The sequence below is a fragment of the Cydia splendana genome, chromosome 1 (genome assembly GCF_910591565.1).
Source record: "Cydia splendana chromosome 1, ilCydSple1.2, whole genome shotgun sequence".
Taxonomy (NCBI): Eukaryota; Metazoa; Arthropoda; class Insecta; order Lepidoptera; family Tortricidae; genus Cydia; species Cydia splendana.
Window position 1 is genome coordinate 29,387,880 of NC_085960.1, and position 18,845 is coordinate 29,406,724.

Below are 18,845 nucleotides of genomic sequence, written 5' to 3' on the forward strand. Positions count from 1 at the left end.
AAACCTTTTACATAACTAATTTCAGCCTACCACTATTTTCTCCTTTCCTTTCTCATTAATTGAGTGAAAGCATATATGTATTAATGTCACTTATTTATTACACCGTTTCAATGTTTATTAGGGATGTTTCATGGTAGACTATAATTATTACATTTGTTTCACTGTAAAAATTAGAGTGTTTCATTGAAAACATGCACAAGTACACAATGAAACAAAACTCATTTTTCAAAAAAAGGCTTATAACACAGGAACTGTTACAGATAAGTAGAAACCAAGAATGCCATATGATAGCCAACGAAATTTTTTATCTTCATACTAAATGTCACACTCATAACTTTAAAAACACCAGAGATAGAAAGGCTTGAACTTTTAGTGTTTCATTGATCAACAAGTTACCCTAACCCTTTTGTAGAGTCAGACCGTGAATAGTCTGCAGCGATTTTGATAGCCCTCGCAGTTCAAGTGTCATTTTAAACGTCAAACTTCTATGAAATTGTGACGTATAAATAACACTTACACTGCGTAGACTATCAAATCCGCTGCAGACTTTTCTTGGTGCGACTCTAGTTCATTTCGTTGGTGGGGGGGGCGCAAATTTGGTGCCTGCCCGGGCGCCATATACTCTAGCTACGCCACTGCGTAATTTCAAAACTATTAATGTAATTAGCATTAGCCTTAATAGTTTCCCTCCCTGGGGGCAGGGCCGGATTAACCCTAAGTCAAAGTAGGCAACTGCCTAGGGGCCCCGCCTCGGCTAGGGGGCCCCGGCGGCTCAGCTCGCACCAAATAAAATTATGTTTCATAGGGTCAAAATTCACGAGTAACAATAGTTGCTTAATAATAATGAGTATGCTTTTGTTATTGTTTTTCTTTAGATCCATTGTTGAATTTAATGTAACTGGAATAAAATTGAAGCATTACGTTACAGTTTACGGGGCGTATATGCGTACCTGGGGCCCGTTTCTCAAATGCTTGTAACTTGTAATACAAGTGGAAGTCCCTTTCTAACAAAAGCTGTCAAAAAGTGACATCCGCTTGTATTACAAGTTACAAGCTTTTGATAAACGGGCCCCTGTTAGAAAGGTTTTCTGAAAAAATGTTAACATATCCTTTTTTTTGAACAACCCAACTTCTGGGTTATTTCGACTCAGAATCACGAGATTGAATCAGATTGATGAAAACAAAGAAAAAAAGTGTCTCCAGTTTTTTAGACGAATTTGGGGTGTCAGTTTAGTGACGATCCATACAAAATGTATGTATGTAAAACTGCGTCACAAAAGTGACCTTTTTTCGACGATTGGTTCATGTCAGAGCGCTGCTTCCTTACAGCTCACCCTTCGGCGTCGCTTTTTAAGAAATATCAATATTGATTTCAGTAGCTTGGCCTCGCATGAAAGCTCACTTCGCTAAAAGACGCTTCGGGCTTGTCAAGCAATGCGGAGATTGCTGAGCTCGATCTTCACTTCAGCCTCACTTTTTACCTCAATTTACCATTGGTTTGTGTTCCTCATCTCCTCTACTTCAGCTTAGGCTTTGGCCTCGCTGCGCCTAGCTGGGCCTGCAGTCTCGCTTTTTAATACAATGGAATTTGGTTCGTGTCTTTGCTCAACTATGTACTTATCCTGAAGCCTGAAGCACGGCTTTGACTTCGCGGCATGAAAGCTCGCCTCACTTCGGACTTTTAGGCCCAGGTGAAGATCGGTACCCGGCCTGGCCCTTTAAGAGGCTTTCACAATTTGCGATATTGTTAATAAAAATTTCGCGCTCGCTTCGCTCGCGTTTTTGGTAGGTTTTTTGGTTGACCCTTTATCTACATGTTAGCTTGACTGGTAAATGAATACAATTAGACCACGAAAAGTCTGCAATGATTTTGATAGGATACGCAGTGCAAGTGTTATTTATACGTCATAATTTCATAGCAGTTTGACGTTTAAAATAACACTTGTACTGCGTGTGCTATCAAAATCGTTGCAGACTTATCTTAGTCTAACTCTAATAATTTTAATATATGGAAATTATTTATTACTAGGTTGATTCTAATCATGTGGCTCGGCGTTTTGTCTTATGGTCGGACAATCGTTGTTCAGTCTCGCAAAATTCAATTCAATTCAATTCAATATATTTATAATTAAGCGTAGCCTCGCTTAAAATTTGCCATTGTTAAGGCCCATTTACACGATACAAGATTCTTGAACATTCAATACAATAAAATTGAGGCAACAAAAAACTTGCACTATCTAAACATACATGACATTTTTGTATTCAAGTAGCAACTTGAATTCAATACTGGCATACGTGTAAACGAAGCCTAGTGCAATTAATTGAATTCAAGAATTGCCAATTCATATTTTATTGTCGACATGGATTCCGTACGCGAAGGTGTGTTCCTTGTCGCTGCTATAGTAGCAACTGTGTTACGAGAAAAACTGTTAGAAAAACGTCACAAAAGTAGAAGAAAAAGATGTTGGACAAAAAATGGATAGACAGAAGAAGTTTGCTCGGAGCTTCGAACACTTTGTGCCGGGAGCTACGAGCTGAGGATGAAGCCGAGTTCAAGAACATGTTTCGTGTAAACAAAGCTCAGTTTTCTTACTTGCTCGATAAAATAAGTTCTACAATTCAAAGACAGAACACAGTGATGCGTAATGCAATTCCGGCTCACGTTAAGCTAGAAGTAACATACATACTTGGCAACTGGAGATTCATTCGGCACTTTGTCTCAGTTATTTAGAGTACCTAAGTGCACCATAAGTACGTTTTTGGTTGAAGTACTTAACGCGATTTATTTGGCATTAAATGATTTTATACAGGTAAGGTTCATTAAAAACAATCGAGTTTTGGCTTATAAACATCAGCATTGCTAGATCCAGTTCCCATTGAACCCTTCACTTTCTTCTTTTCAGCTTTATATTGCGTTCTTATGCTCTTAAGTTTCTTCATTATTTCTTTGGGACCAAAACCTTCTACCCCAAATTTTATAGAAACAGCTGCAAGGGCAGCCTCTTGAGCCTCACGGTTTTTATAATTTTTATCCTCTGTGTCCCACACACATTGATGACTTCTATAAATTTCTATGAATTTAATTATCTCCGAACTAACTAATTTCAAATAATTTTTGCTCATATTATCAGTTTTACTACCCACAAAAAACGTTCAATATTGAATGAAAATCTGCCAATGCAAATCGCTTCAATTCTTGCTTCAATATGGCTTCAATACATCATACTTGATTCAACTTCTAGTTTAGACCTGTCAAGACTTGCATGCAATTATTGCCGTTCAATAAATGTCTTTGGTGTAAACGAAATACGGTCAAGAATATTGCCTATCAAGAATTGAATGCAATAATTGTATTCAAGATTTTGGTTATTGCTCATGTATAAACACTTTGATTCAATTCTTGAATTCAATTATTGCACGGCAAAACTTGCATACAATTATTGCTAATTCTTGTTCAAGAATCTTGTATCGTGTAAATGGGCCTTTAGATAGGAAAGTGACGCTCAAGCTCACAGCTTTGGTATTCCACTGGGGATTGGCCTTAAGCCTAAAGGGCTCTTCCTACACTTGACGCAACGCGGAATCGGCAAAAAATGATAGAAAAAAGCTTTATGTCCAAGCAATAAGAGCGAAAAAGACATCGCTCTGACTAGACTCGGATCGTCTCGGCTGAAGATTGAAATTAAAAACGCAAACTTATTTCCCTGTAGGTACTGAACAACTGAACATGCTGTATACAGAATTGACTGTAGGGGGCCCCGAGCCTTGCACTGCCTAGGGGCCCCGACATGCTTAATCCGGCCCTGCCTGGGGGGGGTGATGTGGCGCCACTGTGCCAGCGCCGCACTTTTTATCTCATTTCCTAATTGTACCCATTACTTACGCATTTTGTTTCTGTGCAAACTTCAATTCGCGGGGCAATCAGGGCCTGGCTTCCTTCAGAAGCCACCCCTGATTGGCCGCGCGATTCACTACTACCAACATATAGATCTAGTAGACTATTTTCTCCAAATTTGTAACTGAACTTCCTTTTTCCTTCTGCTCTCAACCACCGTCGCGATTGTCGCGAACGCACGGTGTCGCTTAACCTTTTGGACGCCAATGACCGATATATCCGCACCGCAGGTTCAACGCCAAAGACCAATTAATCGGTCACAGACCACAGAGTAACATAGACCTACATGCATATACATAAAGTTCAATTTCAGTTTTGACACTTGGGTGACGTGGCGTCCGAGTGACAGCTTTTGTGTTTGACACGGCGTCGAAAAGGTTAACATACTAAACGTAAGACTCTGACTTAAACATTGTACACTGGAAGAAATAAAAATAAACCACCTTTCGTCTTCACCGGAGTTTCTCTTGTCGACCCCTGTCTTACAAAACTAAAACTACGTGAAGACAGAAAGAGATCGCCATTTTTAATTTTAAAAGAAAGATATAACCCAGCTCTTCGTATATAAAAAAAAAATAAACAACGGATTAGACCTAGAATATTCAATGTTTTATATCCTGAGGCTTCGCTCAGTCTGACATTCATCGGGTGTGCCATGGGCACAGTTCATACATAAAGCAAGAGTATACAGGCAAATATATAATCCTGTTAGATACTAGCCATGTACTCCCAGCTGGTGATGACGATCTTGAGCGTGAAGGTCTTGGCCGTGATGTCGTAGAAGCGTAGATCACGCTCCGTAGAGCTAGTCACCAGCATGTTAACGTCGGGAAGGCACACGCAGTCCGTCACCCATGTAGTGCGCACTTTCAGGAAAGCTGGCAGATATGTTGGCTTTGAGGACAGGGATACTTTTACAGTACAGCCGAAAATACGATTTTAAGAAACACAATGCTTACAAATGCTTGTATAAAGGTAGACGTCCACATGGCCGCATCGGACGCATCACACGCAACGGATCAGTGGACGCACATTTTATGTGACTTTTTATATAAAGAATACTAAAATCCGTTCAAATCCATTGCATGCAATGCGTCCGATGCGTGTGGATCAGTGGGCGCACTTGTGCGACTTTCTATACATAGAATACTAAAATGCGTTGCTTGCGATGCGTCCGATGCGTCATGCGTGCGGATCAGTGGACGCACTTGTGCGACTTTCTATATATTTTTTACGATTTTCATATCGGTCCCATGAACTCCCATGGGAAACCTTGTTCTACTGAACCAGTATGACTTCTAACATTTGGGATCACGTCACGAGCCCAAAATCACTCGGTATAGACATGCTAAGCCGATGCTTATGGATTCGATTTAGTCGATCCTTTAAAAATGCGTCTTTGCTCTTAAGGAATGAATGTGTGACAAATGAGAGGAATATAATAGTCCACTGACGGCTGGACGAATAAGCGGTGCGAAGCATCGTCATATCCAGCGTCCACCAGTTGAGTTGCCCGTCGCGGCTGGCGGTGATGTACTCGCCCTGCATTTGAGTCGTGCTGCGATCCTGCACACATAATTATCAAAAAATACTTAAATATGTTAATAGTTGAGTATTTGATAAAGTAAGGACGCTAGACAGGAAGAATTTCGTACCTAAACCTGCCCCGCCTGTTCCTCAATGCCACTATGTGAGCGGGGCAGTAATCAATTTATGCGCGTGCGATAGAGATAGTAACATGCGGGTTATTTATTTATTATTATTTGTATGTCTTTCCCATCACGGAACAATGGTATTCCGGACCTTTGGGAGGCGTGCGCGGAGCCGAAGCCAACACGTAGAGGCCCTTTTGACACTTTAATGAAATGTAAGGGGTACACCGAGCGGAGGCTGCCCTTGCCCGTGTCATGGGACGCACGCAGAGGCAGCACCCGCCAGGGTGTAAGGACTATTGAGAGTTGATGGAATCTAAAATGAACTAGGTTATTGGGTGAAAGCGATGGACTAAGAACTGAGCTATGGAGTAAAAAACCGGACGCCTGCCTAATAAAACGGTATGCAATTTTATTTCCGGCAGACGGTGACTCGCCCTCACAAGATGGGCCCCCACAAAAAGCGACATCTAGGATGGCTCAAGGGCAACACCGGTGTGAGCGGCTCAGGGGTGTAGAGAGGTGTGCGCCGCTTTCTACCCAGTGGCTGTTAACAGCCACTGTGCCAACTCGCGTCTTATGCATATTTCACTTCCACCCCTGGAGCTTATAGCTCTGACGACTCCACTCTGGCCGGCCGGCTAAGGCAAGCCAGAGGCAGAGAATCCTGTCCCACCCACCCTCCTTGCGGGTAACAGAACTCTCCAGGAGCGCTCGGGTACGTGAGGTCGCTAATCCCCAACAGCTCGCCACAAGCTGCCCTGCGTTGACTGATTGCACTGGTAAAACCAGCGGGCGATGGGGTCGTCACATCCCTACGCCTTTTTTATTTATTTATTATTATTTATTTATATACTTATAGCGTCCCTACATTGGACGTGACTCCTTGTGGGTTGGAACGTTTGTGCATAACTACGTCCCATTAAGCATTCGCTTCAGTTCGGCTTGGCATTAAATAAGATTTAAGAAGAGTTTACGATTAAGACCTGCAAAAAAGTGATAGATAGGTACTTTTATTCTTTCAGCAGCGGCACTTACCATAGCAGTTTCACAATTTGCAGCATCTGATTTAGAGTTAAATCGTCGGGCAGCACTTCTATAAGTACAACTGTCAGCTCAGAATATATTGGTAACCTTTTCAACATCAGGACAGAAGCATATCTTGGATATGGGATGGCGGTGCTGTGAGCGCATGATGGTGGGTCGCCCCATGATAGCGAGCTGCAGCGACGCGCGCTGGTTCTCAGGGTCGTTGGTGAAGTAACCCAGCAGCAGGTGCGACACCAGCTCGTCCCATTCCATCTCGCCGTTACGGTTCGTGTTTATCTGGATCGGGTATAGGAAATAAAGATAGTTCACACGGATAAATAGGTGACATGATTAGGTACCCTGACCTGAACTGATGACCTACACGAAAGCGGTCCAAAGCATAAAGCCCCCTCCAGACTATGCGCGTGAATCGCGGGCGAAGCCGCGAACGCGAGTGTGGAGTCGATTTCGCTGTCTGCGAAAATCGACTCCACACTTGCGTTCACGGCTTCGCCCGCGATTCACGCGCATAGTCTGGAGGGGGCTTAACAGCAAAAATAACAAAAATGGTTCGCTAATGCTAACTTTGCGGTGTACATGCGGTGTACCTACCAACTTGGCACACTAGTCAGTGAGTGATGAGTGATTATACTGATTATGTATGGTCACGGCATAAAACTTGGCACGCTTCTGGTAGGTAGATGACCGTAGTAAAAAATATTAAGAGGCTATCAACGTGCACACTAGCGCCACTGCTAAATAGTCGTGATTATTTAAATTTAACGAAATATATTTAAAAAAAGGGGCCCGCTGCGTACTGTATTTTGTATTTAAGTACCTTTCGAATACATCAGACTAGTTTTTATGTTGCTGAATTCATCGATCTATGAACTCAAAACAAAAACGGCCGTTTTAACTTTGGACGCATAGATTGACGAATCCAGCAACATAAAAACTAGTTTGATGTATTCAAAGGGTACTTAAATACAAAATACAGTACGTAGCGGCCCCCTTTCATAAATATCTTTCGTTAAATTTAAATAATCACGATTATTTAGCAGGTAGGCGAGTGAGGTACCTTCAGAAACAATATATTGAACTCTTCATCATCGTATTCTAAGTTAAACTGGTTCTTCAAAAGCTCCCTGAATTGATTCGGTAGCAATTTGTGCAGGAAGGCCTCTTGGAAAGCGTTCTTCAGTACTATCATATCGGCCATGGAGCAGCGCTCGTGCAAGGGTGCGTTGCGCCACCGCTGACGCACTGTTAGCGACGGAGACGCGTCCGATATCCTTGAAGAGGTCGATATGCCCACGCTCTCATTTGCCATGGTACTAAATAAAAATAATAATAAGATTAATTCTATAGTACAAAATAAATATCACAAAGCTGTTTGTTTTTAATGTTGACAAAGCAGTGTCAGTCACTGTCAACTGTGAGCGACGTTTAAAGTTCGCGCACTTGGAACGGAAAAGGAAATCGTACGCTCACCTTCACATACAAAGCTTTGCAAACTTCATGAATGACAGCGTTTTACACAAAAAATAAAACCGGCTTTCGCCGCCCCTGTGGGGTTGGCGCCCCGGGCCATGGCCCGGATGGCCCTAGGGTAAATACGCCCCTGGCTATTCATCATATCTTGCTTGGCTAAAAGGTGTTCTCTACAGGTTCAAAGACCTATCACAAGAATCCTCGTTCAATTTCTGTCTTTAGTTCTTTTATTTTGCGATCCTGAGCAGACCGTCAGTACAGCTTGTAGGAGGTATTTCCAAGGCTCTATTTCCCGTAAGTAGTCGCCAGTTAAGAATCTATCCCCTGTGGTCAGCGTCTTTATACGAGCAACGTGCCCTAAGTCTCTAAATTTTGCAATAACATAATTAGTTCCTCATGGCTCGACCATTAAAACAAAACAAAAACTGAATAATAATAAAAAAAATTAACTATCGAACTTGCACATGAAATTACACAAGAATCAGTTGAGATCGACCTGGGGAGCGATTTTTGAATTTCGATTGCTCGACTTCGTCACTCGAAAATCGATGGAAAACGGCGAAATGCTAATTTTTGAAATACGAGCGATAGAAATATGGAATCGAGTGGTATTGACCACTCGTTTTCAATTCTATTCGTAGAATTTAAATGCCTAGTAGTGGAGATATTATTGAACGAAATACACGAAATCTAGCGGTCAAAATTCAAAAATCGGGCCCCTGTAGAGAAAAACAAGATCCCACCAACATATGATAACGATCAAACGGTCAATTATATGAACAAAAGTTTTCGTATGCACCCTGAATAGGTATTTTAGTAAAATAAACATAAAACATATGGTAAATATTGACTGTTGATTTCTTTCTTTTTCTGTTTTTCTTTCACTAATAAAGTGCCGACTAATCGGCCATTTTTGCCGACTAGTCGCCGACTAATCGCCGACTACAAATGTGGCCGGATAGTCGGCTTTCCCGACTAGTCGGTACATCCCTAGTAAGGAGTTATCGTAAAACGTCTAAAAGCTGTCAATGTCAAAGTGGACTTTGATAACATAACCTCTAAATCTTATTCTATATTGAAATTATTTAATTTGAATTTTCAAAATGCAATTAACATTAAGGCTATTGGCTAACAGACATCCTTCCTTCATTGCCAGGACGGTATTTGTGAAGAACAACAACGTAGACGATGCTTGCAGGCTGGTCAACAGAATCTTGGGCAAAGAAGGCATCTTGGAGCAGTTCAGGCTAACCAGATACTACGAGAAACCTTTCCAGGTATAGTTTAGTTCACAAATCCTCTTATTTTAAATGTCACGTTATATTCCCATTTCCTAAGATTTGCAAAAAGCTCAAAATGGGTTTTTTTGGTCGACCAATTTTTAGGTATTTATATAAGAGTGGTATTCCATCTGTCCAATATTTTTGTCCAATGTGTATTGCGTCTCACATTTTACTTTAATGAGAGAGTGAGACGCAATGACATTGGACAGATGGAATACCAAAGTTACATTTTGTTTTAGACAAGACGACGGATCAACCATGAAAAGTGCAAAGCAATCTACAATGAAGATATGGAGAGGAAAATTCAATTTGTGCTCCGCAAGAACAGACATGAACCCTTCCCTGGATGCCACTGATGAACTATGAATTTTATGTTTTCTATTAGCAATGAATGCAGTCCATGCAGTCCCGTGTCCATGAAAAGGGTAACCTCTGAATAATATCGGCCACCACAATAGATGGGTGGTGGATCTAAGAGTACAGATGTAGTGCATAATTGTTTTCCATTGTATTTTCTCGGAAACTGTCGTATTTGTCATGTTACTTCAGTCAACCTCAGTACCTGCTTTTTGTATCAAGACAGACTGAAATATGTTTGTATGTGAAAAAACGATGGAAAATAATAATGCGCTACATTGTAGTTTACATTAGACTTTATTCACTATGGAGTTAAAGGAGAATAAAAAACGTGTTCCGCCCCGTTTTTTAAAGTAACTATATAATGTAAGGAAAAGACAGTATTACACTTTGCCTATGCTCAACTTACATTGATTTTGGTTTCGGATTCTTAGAGTTCCAATATGAAGGGAATGTAGATGAGGTGTCATATTATGCTGATATATTTATAATGGAATCTAAGAATCGTCCAAAATTGTTGTTAATGTTAAGCTCTATGATGCTGGCAATTGATATATTTGAAATAGTGTAAATCTTTAAACTTCTTTTATATCCTTATGCTTGCATTTGTTACTGATAGAAAACCTAATAATATTTAGCAATTAGAATTTGAATAATGTAAATAAAACACTCATAAAAAGACAGTCATTCATTTTTGCTTATCACAAAAAATACTGAGTCTTAGCAAAATATTTACAAGTAAATATTGTCACATTACAAAACCGAGGTTACAAAAATAGAGCTAAGAATAATGGTAGAAGCGACTAGAAACGTTTGGTTCGGAGGCGGGGCGTGGGGTCACATGTAGTTGTAGCAGTTGTGCCGGAACTGAAACAAGCAATGTCAGTTAGGCAAAATATTCATTGAAATATTGAAGACATCATTATTGGAATGCATTCAGTATTGTATGGATATGATGGTTGTGGTTGTCTATATGACAGTGTGATATACAGTGTATGACTGTATGTCTCTTTCATTCATGTGGTACATGTGGTGTTAAAAAGTGACATTTATTTTATCACGTGGATAAAGCCATCCATACTACGCCTGCAGGGTTGTTATCAAATCTTAACCTCATGCTCATGCAATTTTATAAACTTCAAGTCTAGATTTGACTGGCAAATTTGAAATCCTGGAAGTTAACATCACAACTAGGTTCCAGGTTTTATCATTTGCAAAATTAGCGATTATGCCTGTGTTATCACTTAGGCAAGTGTCAAAACATTTACATTGGTGAGCCACACATACCTGTACATAGAAATGGTAACGGTAACAGCGGTGGCAGGTCTTGATGCCACAGCGGTAACTTAAACCTCCTTGTGGCTTGCCTTTGCAGTACTTGAGACCACAAGGGTACCAGTTTACACAGACCTAAAAATAATAGATGTGTTATTATTTTTGCTGATGGAAGCAGGAACAAAATAGTACCATCAACTGTACCAGACCGAGACAGATTTCCGTACATCATTCCTTTTAGCTCATTATAATAGCGCGTACACAGTACACAACACGTGGCGCATGCTGTTCGTCTGTTGCAGGCTACTTGCCTAAGCAGCTTGCGCATGTTGGTAGCCCATGCCTTGCTCCAGTCACATAGGTCGCGCGGAATGGAACAAATGAGTATGGATAAGAGCATTGGTCACTCTTTGGTATCTCACTATTCTCACTGTATAGCCATCGGGGTGCAGGGCGCGCGCCGGGAATGGTGTCACTAGACTGCCGTACGACTGATTTAAGCCTGTAAGCATCATGTTACCTCCATGTGACAGATGCACTCTTTCCCCCGGTCGGTCTCGCTCACACAGGGCGGCAGCGCGGCGCCGTCCGCGTCCAAAGCGCGCGCCGGAAACGGCGTCACTAGACTACCGTACGACGATTGATCTAGGCCTGTAATTAAATCAATCATATTAGCTCCTGTGCCCTAAAAAAACCTGTCAAAAAGGGACTTCCACTTGTATTACAAGTTACAAGCTTTTGATAAGTCTCTGGTTAACGTTGTAGTTCTAGTTACTTTGCCTACACACAGGAGCACATTGTAGAATTTGATTTTGGGAAACTATAAAAATCAGACTTTATAAAAATAAAATATTAGCCAGTTGGCTGAACATTCTTTTCAGCCCTGGCTAGTATACAACTAGCCAGGCCTACAATTTTAGTTGACTACAATTCACCTGGTCTAGGCGCCCAGCGCGCCAGATCAGCCTGGCGCAGGTACACCTTGTCCCTAGCTTGTGCGCAGTGCCGAGCAGCAGGAGCGGACAGCAACGCAACGGCACGTGCGCCTGATGCCGTGGCTGTGGTCTGTCTCCAACCACGGGCTTCCTCTGCTACCCGGACCGTACCTGGGTTTTTCTGTGAACCAGCAGTTTTTTTATATTAACTCATTATGATTATAGATATCTAAGATATCTTATACCTTTAAACGAGCAATTCTTGTATATTTATTTATTTATTTATATATATATATATATATATATATATCCAGATAAGGCAGCCAGATAACCTGGAGAAACTGGTTGTTTGTGGAAAAGTGGATGGCAAGAGGCCGAGAGGACGGTCACCCACCCGTTGGTCCGATCAAGTAAGGAACATTACAGGACTTACTGTCACTACTGCCCTTAGACAAGCCGAAGACAGGGTGAAATGGAAGCAGCTCGTCGAGGCCTCGGTGAAGGCATTTCAAGACAGGCACGACCTTCAGTAATGAAGAATACGAAGAAGAAGAGAGATATATATATATATACTAGATGAAAACCCGGCTTCGCTCGGGTAAAATAAATAATAGTAATAGGTAATACTCATTTTGAATTAAGTAATTATTTACTTTTAGACTTCATACCTTCATCAAGGCGGTTACAAACCTATCTCATCTCAGAAAACTTTAAATCCGTAACATACAATCATAACTCGAAAAATTTACTATTCCGATAATTATATCTAAAAACAAATATGTAATTAAAAAAACCTAATCCGCTTTTCTGGTAGCAGTTCGGTTCTGTAAGGATCACAGTTCTAACCTGACCCACTTTTCTGGTCGCAGATCGGTTCTGTGAAGGCCGCATTTATAACCTAGCCCACTTTCCAATCTCAAAAGAGGGAACCCTTTTGTACCTACCCTTCATGGCACTAAAGTACAAGTATGGAAATTATCACTACTATTTCATTCTTTAATATTAATGCCTATCCGTTAATATTAAATTCGTTTACAAAAAAAAAACTGAATAAGTGCGAGTCGGACTCACCCATCAAGAACGGAACACTTTTTAATATTTGTTGTTATAGCGGCAACAGAAATACATCATGTGTGAAAATTTCAACTGTCTAGCTATCACGGTTCATGAGATACAGCCTGGTGACAGAGGGACAGTGGAGTAAACTTAAATAAAGGTTCCGTCACACCGGCGCGATTTCAGAGCCGGGCCTGAGCGTTTTATATGAAAAAGCGGCGCGCCCCGCTCACGCGCCGCACGCGAAACGCGCCTGTGTGACGGAGCCTGAAATGTCAAACCGGGCAAGTGCTCGCGCACGAAGGGTTCCATACTTTTTAGTATTTGTTGTTATAGCGGTAACAGAAATACATCATCTGTGAAAATTTCAACTGCCTAGGCCTATCACGGTTCATGAGATACAGCCTGGTGACAGACAGACAGACAGACAGACAGACGGACAATGAAGTAAAACTGAAATAAATGTCATATACCTACTAAGAAAAACCGGCCAAGTGCGAGTCGGAATCGCTAATAGGTTCCCGTTTTTTAGTTACCCTTCAGGTACGGAACCCTAGTATGAGTGTAATAGATTTGTAACCGGTCAGCAATGTGAGTCCCTTGGAGAAGCAGAGGTCTAGTCTAAACCCCCACTTACCATCGGCATTAACAGCCTTGTATTCTTGTTTGCCACCAACATGTCATATTAAAACATATTAATAAAAATTTACTCGGTCAACAATGTGAGTCCCTTGGAGAAGCAGAGGTCTAATCTAAACTCCCACTTACCATCGGCATTAACAGCCTTGTATTCTTGTTTGCCACCAACATGTCATATTAAAACATATTAATAAAAATTTACTCGGTCAACAATGTGAGTCCCTTGGAGAATCAGAGGTCTAGTCTAAACTCCCACTTACCATCGGCATTAACAGCCTTGTATGAGTTGTATGCTTGTTTGCCACCAACATGCCATGTTAAAACATATTAATAAAAATTTACTCGGTCAGCAATGTGAGTCCCTTGGAGAAGCAGAGGTCTAGTCTAAACTCCCACTTACCATCGGCATTAACAGCCTTGTATGCTTGTTTGCCACCAACATGTCATATTAAAACATATTAATAAAAATTTACTCGGTCAGCAATGTGAGTCCCTTGGAGAAGCAGAGGTCTAGTCTAAACTCCCACTTACCATTGGCATTAACAGCCTTGTATGCTTGTTTGCCACCAACATGTCATATTAAAACATATTAATAAAAATTTACTCGGTCAGCAATGTGAGTCCCTTGGAGAAGCAGAGGTCTAGTCTAAACTCCCACTTACCATCGGCATTAACAGCCTTGTATGCTTGTTTGCCACCAACATGTCATATTAAAACATATTAATAAAAATTTACTCATTTCATCAGTCATATCCAGCCTAGCATTGCATTGGCCCCGCTTAAATATTTCTTTAATTTGTTTTTAGTATTTGTTGTTATAGCGGCAACAGAAATATATCATTTGTGAAAATTGAAACTGTCTAGTTAATCTAGTTATCACGGTTCATGAGATCTTGAGATACAGCCTGGTGACAGACAGACGGACAGCAGAGTCTTAATATTTAATAGGGTCCCGTTTTTACCCTATGGGTACGCAACCCTAAAAAGTGACCAAGGCCTCCAGTGCCCTAGGCTGGAATCAAAGCAGCGTCCTCTGCTATTGCAGCAGGTGCCTGTGCCATTCTGCCACCGGGCCACCCACGGCGGCATAGGTCGAATTTTTCCAAGGATACTTATGCACTACTTACTGAAGGTTTATGGAGCCTCGCCATCCCTAAGCCTAAATTAAATATTTTCTGAAAATAAGTTGTTTTGATTTAATAACATATTGGAGTCCTCGTAATAGGGGTCCCGTTTTTACCCTTTGGCTACAGAACCCTAAAAATCAACCTTGTTTTGGTACTATGTACTATGCTTCACTATGACTCTGAAATTTTAGCAGGAATTAATATTTTTTTTGTAGTCACCTGTCAAATTAGAATAGAATAGAATAGCCTTTATTGACCAAAAAATTAAATTTCAGCACATATTACATTTAAATAAATTCACATTTCATTTATATCAATTAGTTTCAATATTTTTTCCTTAGTAACTTTATTAAATAATTTTTATGTCATTGCTTTTTAATAATTATTTCAGTCTGCCTTCTTGGCATAGGCCTCCCCCAGCTCTCTCCACAGCTCTCTATCCCTTGCCGTCCCTATCCAATTAGGTCCCGCATGCTTCTTTATGTCATCCGACCACCTCATTATTGGTCTCCCTTCTCTCCTTTTTCCATCTCTAGGATACCATTCCGCTTCCTCTCTATCCCACTTATCTTTACCTTCCCTTGCCATATGTCCAGCCCAACCTGTTGCAGTCAAAAGTGTGAACTGGCCAAAGAACTTTTAACCGACAAAAACAGGCAAAACTGCTTTGACTGAGCATGTTGGTCAAAAGTAGTTTTACCTGAAAATCATACCTATTTCTGGCAGCAGTTTCGTTTTTAGGGTGTAGCAAAAAAAAAATAACCCTAACCTACCTATCTCTGGGAACAGTTTAGTTTTTTGGGCGTAGCAAAAAAATAACCCTAACCTACCTATCTCTGCGAGTACTTTTGACTGATAGTAACAGTCACAACACAATTACTATTAACCAATGATTTTCAGGTATAACTACTTTTGACCAACATGCTCAGTCAAAAGCAGTTTTGCCTGTTTTTGTCGGTTAAAAGTTCTTTTGACCAGTTCACACTTTTGACTGCGACATATATACTATCTATATATCTTATTATATTTAATCTTATATTCAACTTACATTGACTCCGGAGATAACTTATTAGCTTTATGCAGTTGACTTTCCAATTCACCGATACACCTCAAATTTGATTCATAGTCTAAAGCACAGTTATTAAATATGTCCACAATACACTGTAGCTTTTTGCACTGTTTTACACTGGCAATGTACTTAATTAGAGTGTGTTACAGTCAGCTGGCACTTAACTCAAAGTTTCTTTGAACAACGTCATTTTCATCTCGCTCACTTATTAGTTTATCACAGCTGCTTCAAGGTTGCTTTCACTTGCATTTCCAGGTAGCTAGTAGTGCCTTGACATGTAAGAATATTTGGAATCATTCTGAAATATTAAAATACAACTGAGAGACCGATGTTTATACTAAACACAATACACCCATGGAACGCTTTGAAGTTCAAATCTCGTTACGTTACGATGGCGTTTGCACTTTGCACTATGTTCGGTGACTATTTTTTATTGTTAACACACACAATACACTATTTAACAGGTTTTTATTACGTCTGGAGTACCGGATAAAGTATTTTCGAATAACAGCCGTCGTTGACGTCTAGGCAGTGTTGCTATCGTCTTAAAAGCCGTAACAGACTATCGCACGTTCTGGCTTAAAAACAAATTTATGTAATAATTATACCGGTATACATATCCATATGAAACGAAACTTAATGCAAATAATAACCATTATACATACCGGAAAGTCATCAAATAAACAGTAATATTCGTCTTGCTTTTTATTAAAAAAAATACGACCAACCTAACTTGTAAGCATGTTTGCAGTTTCTAAACGCAACGCATAGCTGTCAAATGTCAACCAACAAATTGAGCCTTTAGTATTGTTTGTCGAAATTTTTTCACTTTTAAATGCAAAATACGCGACAATACGAATTTTGCGGATATATGTTGTCGATTCAAAAGTGTTATTTTTTTACGCTCTTTTGTTTGAGCATAATTTAATTTGTTTCTACCGTCAAAGCCGCTCGCGTTTATATATAAAGATATATATTTCAGGGATATCGGAAACGGCTCTAACAATTTCGATGAAATTTGCTATATGGGGGTTTTCAGGGGCGAAAATTCGAACTAGGTCTTATCTCTGGGAAAACGCGCTTTTTTCAGTTTTTATAGGTTTTCCGAGCAAAGCTCGGTCTCCCAGATATTATTAATATCATGATTTCTGTAACTGTTAAATACAAAAAGCTGTATCTGAATAATACTTACCAGAATAAGCAATCAAAATTCTATAAATATATAAAACATTTTTATGAAGTCACATATTTATTTCGAGTCACACTGAAATGATTCTAGCACATTTTTTGCTTCTCCAAATTTCAGTTCAAATTATAAAATAACAATTAACCCTTTTCCAGGCATAGTACAATATATCGACCACATACGCGCCAAAAGAATTTCAACTTTAGCATTCCGATTTAAGGTTCAAATTAGATTGCAATTTCGGGAAATGTAACTTGCCTTCAAATGAATCATCAAAGCTGGATTAATTGGAATATATTTGGATTTTTTGGGAAAACCTTATAGATTGGTGCGGCCTGGAAAAGGGTTAAAAACAAAACACACCTCAAACTTAAACTACTGTGACTCATAATAACCTGTTTGCAGTTCAGCTAACAAGTGCATCGGGTCATCCACAGAACAGCATAAGCATACCATGGGGCGTGATAGGTAGTTGAAATTGGGGACTCAGTTTCATTAAAAAACTTTCTCCTACTCCTACATTGCTAACTCTTAAACCATAACATTAGTATTAAAAAATACCTGTCTCAGCTTGGCCATGGCATCAGGTGCAATAAAGTCAGCCTGCGCTGCATGTGTCAGGAAGCACAAGGTCTGCACACCAGTCTGCCCCAGCTCCTCCTCTGCTGGGATCACCACCTTCATGGCCTCCACTTCCTAGAACAGTATTTATTTAAGTTATGGAGAACAATGCCAATATATGACACAGAAATATTAAGTGCAGTTACTCAGTTGAATAACATAGATATCTGTATCTGTACAATGTATGAGTTGCTCTCTCTGTAAGTTTAATTTAAATTATCCAACAGTTTTTAATTTAATGTGGTTTACATCGACAGACAGAGTCAAAAATTATTGTTCTTTCTTGTTTGTAATACTTTTTAAAACTTGTAATACTATTTTTGACATTAACAGATAGGACTAATAATTTTATTATGGCATAACACTTTCAGTGCCAAGCACCCCATTCCCAATACAAAAAGAACACATCTAGCATGTTCTTGCTTGGCTTGGCATCTAGCATGTGAATGAAAAATAAATAAAGCAATGACTTTTATTCAGATGCTTGCTAGGAAGCCATGGTAATTAAAAATGAGCTGACATTAGCGAAATCGACGATCTGCGAGACGAAGACGCCGTCCATCCGCAGGAACTCTAGCGTCACCGTGTCCTCCGACACGTTCGCCGTGATGCTCTCCTGCACCACATCGCCGCCCTGCAACATACTCCCGGTTATGTCGATACGTCCGCCCACACACCGTCAGCTCAATATCTCAGTTTTTAACGTAAAGATACTAAATAAGTCAAAACTATCACAGTAAATGGTCTCATAAGAAATTACCCTAAAGAAAAAACTAGGTAGGATATTATTACAAAGAAGTTGTAAAGATCATCGAAGTTATTTCCTGAGATTCACCGAATTAATGAGTATACAAATCTTGTACGGATAAAGTTATACCATTACCTGATTTCTTACATTGATGAGAAGTTGCAAATTAGAAGGGGAAATAAGGAAATACAATAGAAAAGTTAAAACAAATAACTTCATTTTCTATTTACAAGATTTTTTATAAATTTATTTTGACAGCTTTGACACTTTCTCGGTTTTTATAGTGTTCAAGGAGAACGCTACAGTATTGCGTCATTTTGCGTATTTCCCAATATAGGTGTTTTAATAGATATCCAGGACAAAATTATTTACTATTGCGTATATAAATTTTACTTACAGTTTATAGTACGAAATTAAGCAATATTTTTTTGGTATATCTTGGACTGAAAATTATATTCTTTGTTGCTGAAACATGCGCATAA

General features: G+C 39.9%; 3 protein-coding genes across 3 annotated transcripts in view; 1 reads left to right on the forward strand and 2 right to left on the reverse strand.

The window, feature by feature from the left end:
* Positions 1 to 8,051, reverse strand: part of LOC134796928 (WD repeat-containing protein on Y chromosome) — a 29,795-nt gene extending 21,744 nt beyond the window's left edge. Inside the window, exons 1-4 of the mRNA XM_063769125.1 lie at positions 7,655 to 8,051; positions 6,682 to 6,873; positions 5,350 to 5,461; positions 4,616 to 4,773 (exon numbers count right to left, since the gene is read on the reverse strand). Of these exons, the coding sequence (XP_063625195.1) occupies positions 4,616 to 4,773; positions 5,350 to 5,461; positions 6,682 to 6,873; positions 7,655 to 7,906 (714 nt within the window). The 5' untranslated portion in view covers positions 7,907 to 8,051. The remainder of the gene's footprint in view (positions 1 to 4,615; positions 4,774 to 5,349; positions 5,462 to 6,681; positions 6,874 to 7,654) is intronic.
* Positions 8,052 to 9,096: 1,045 nt separating this feature from the next.
* Positions 9,097 to 10,386, forward strand: LOC134797915 (small ribosomal subunit protein bS21m). The gene is made up of 2 exons (XM_063770262.1): positions 9,097 to 9,344; positions 9,590 to 10,386. The coding sequence occupies exons 1-2, from the start codon at positions 9,171 to 9,173 to the stop codon at positions 9,704 to 9,706; spliced, it is 291 nt and encodes a 96-aa protein (XP_063626332.1). The 5' UTR covers positions 9,097 to 9,170; the 3' UTR covers positions 9,707 to 10,386.
* On the reverse strand, positions 10,381 to 18,654 carry LOC134797758 (out at first protein). Its single transcript, XM_063770123.1, has 7 exons — positions 18,499 to 18,654; positions 18,136 to 18,249; positions 17,556 to 17,690; positions 11,918 to 12,098; positions 11,503 to 11,633; positions 10,995 to 11,117; positions 10,381 to 10,574 (listed from the first exon to the last, which is right to left on the reverse strand). The coding sequence occupies exons 1-7, from the start codon at positions 18,580 to 18,582 to the stop codon at positions 10,545 to 10,547; spliced, it is 798 nt and encodes a 265-aa protein (XP_063626193.1). The 5' UTR covers positions 18,583 to 18,654; the 3' UTR covers positions 10,381 to 10,544.
* Positions 18,655 to 18,845: the final 191 nt, after the last annotated feature.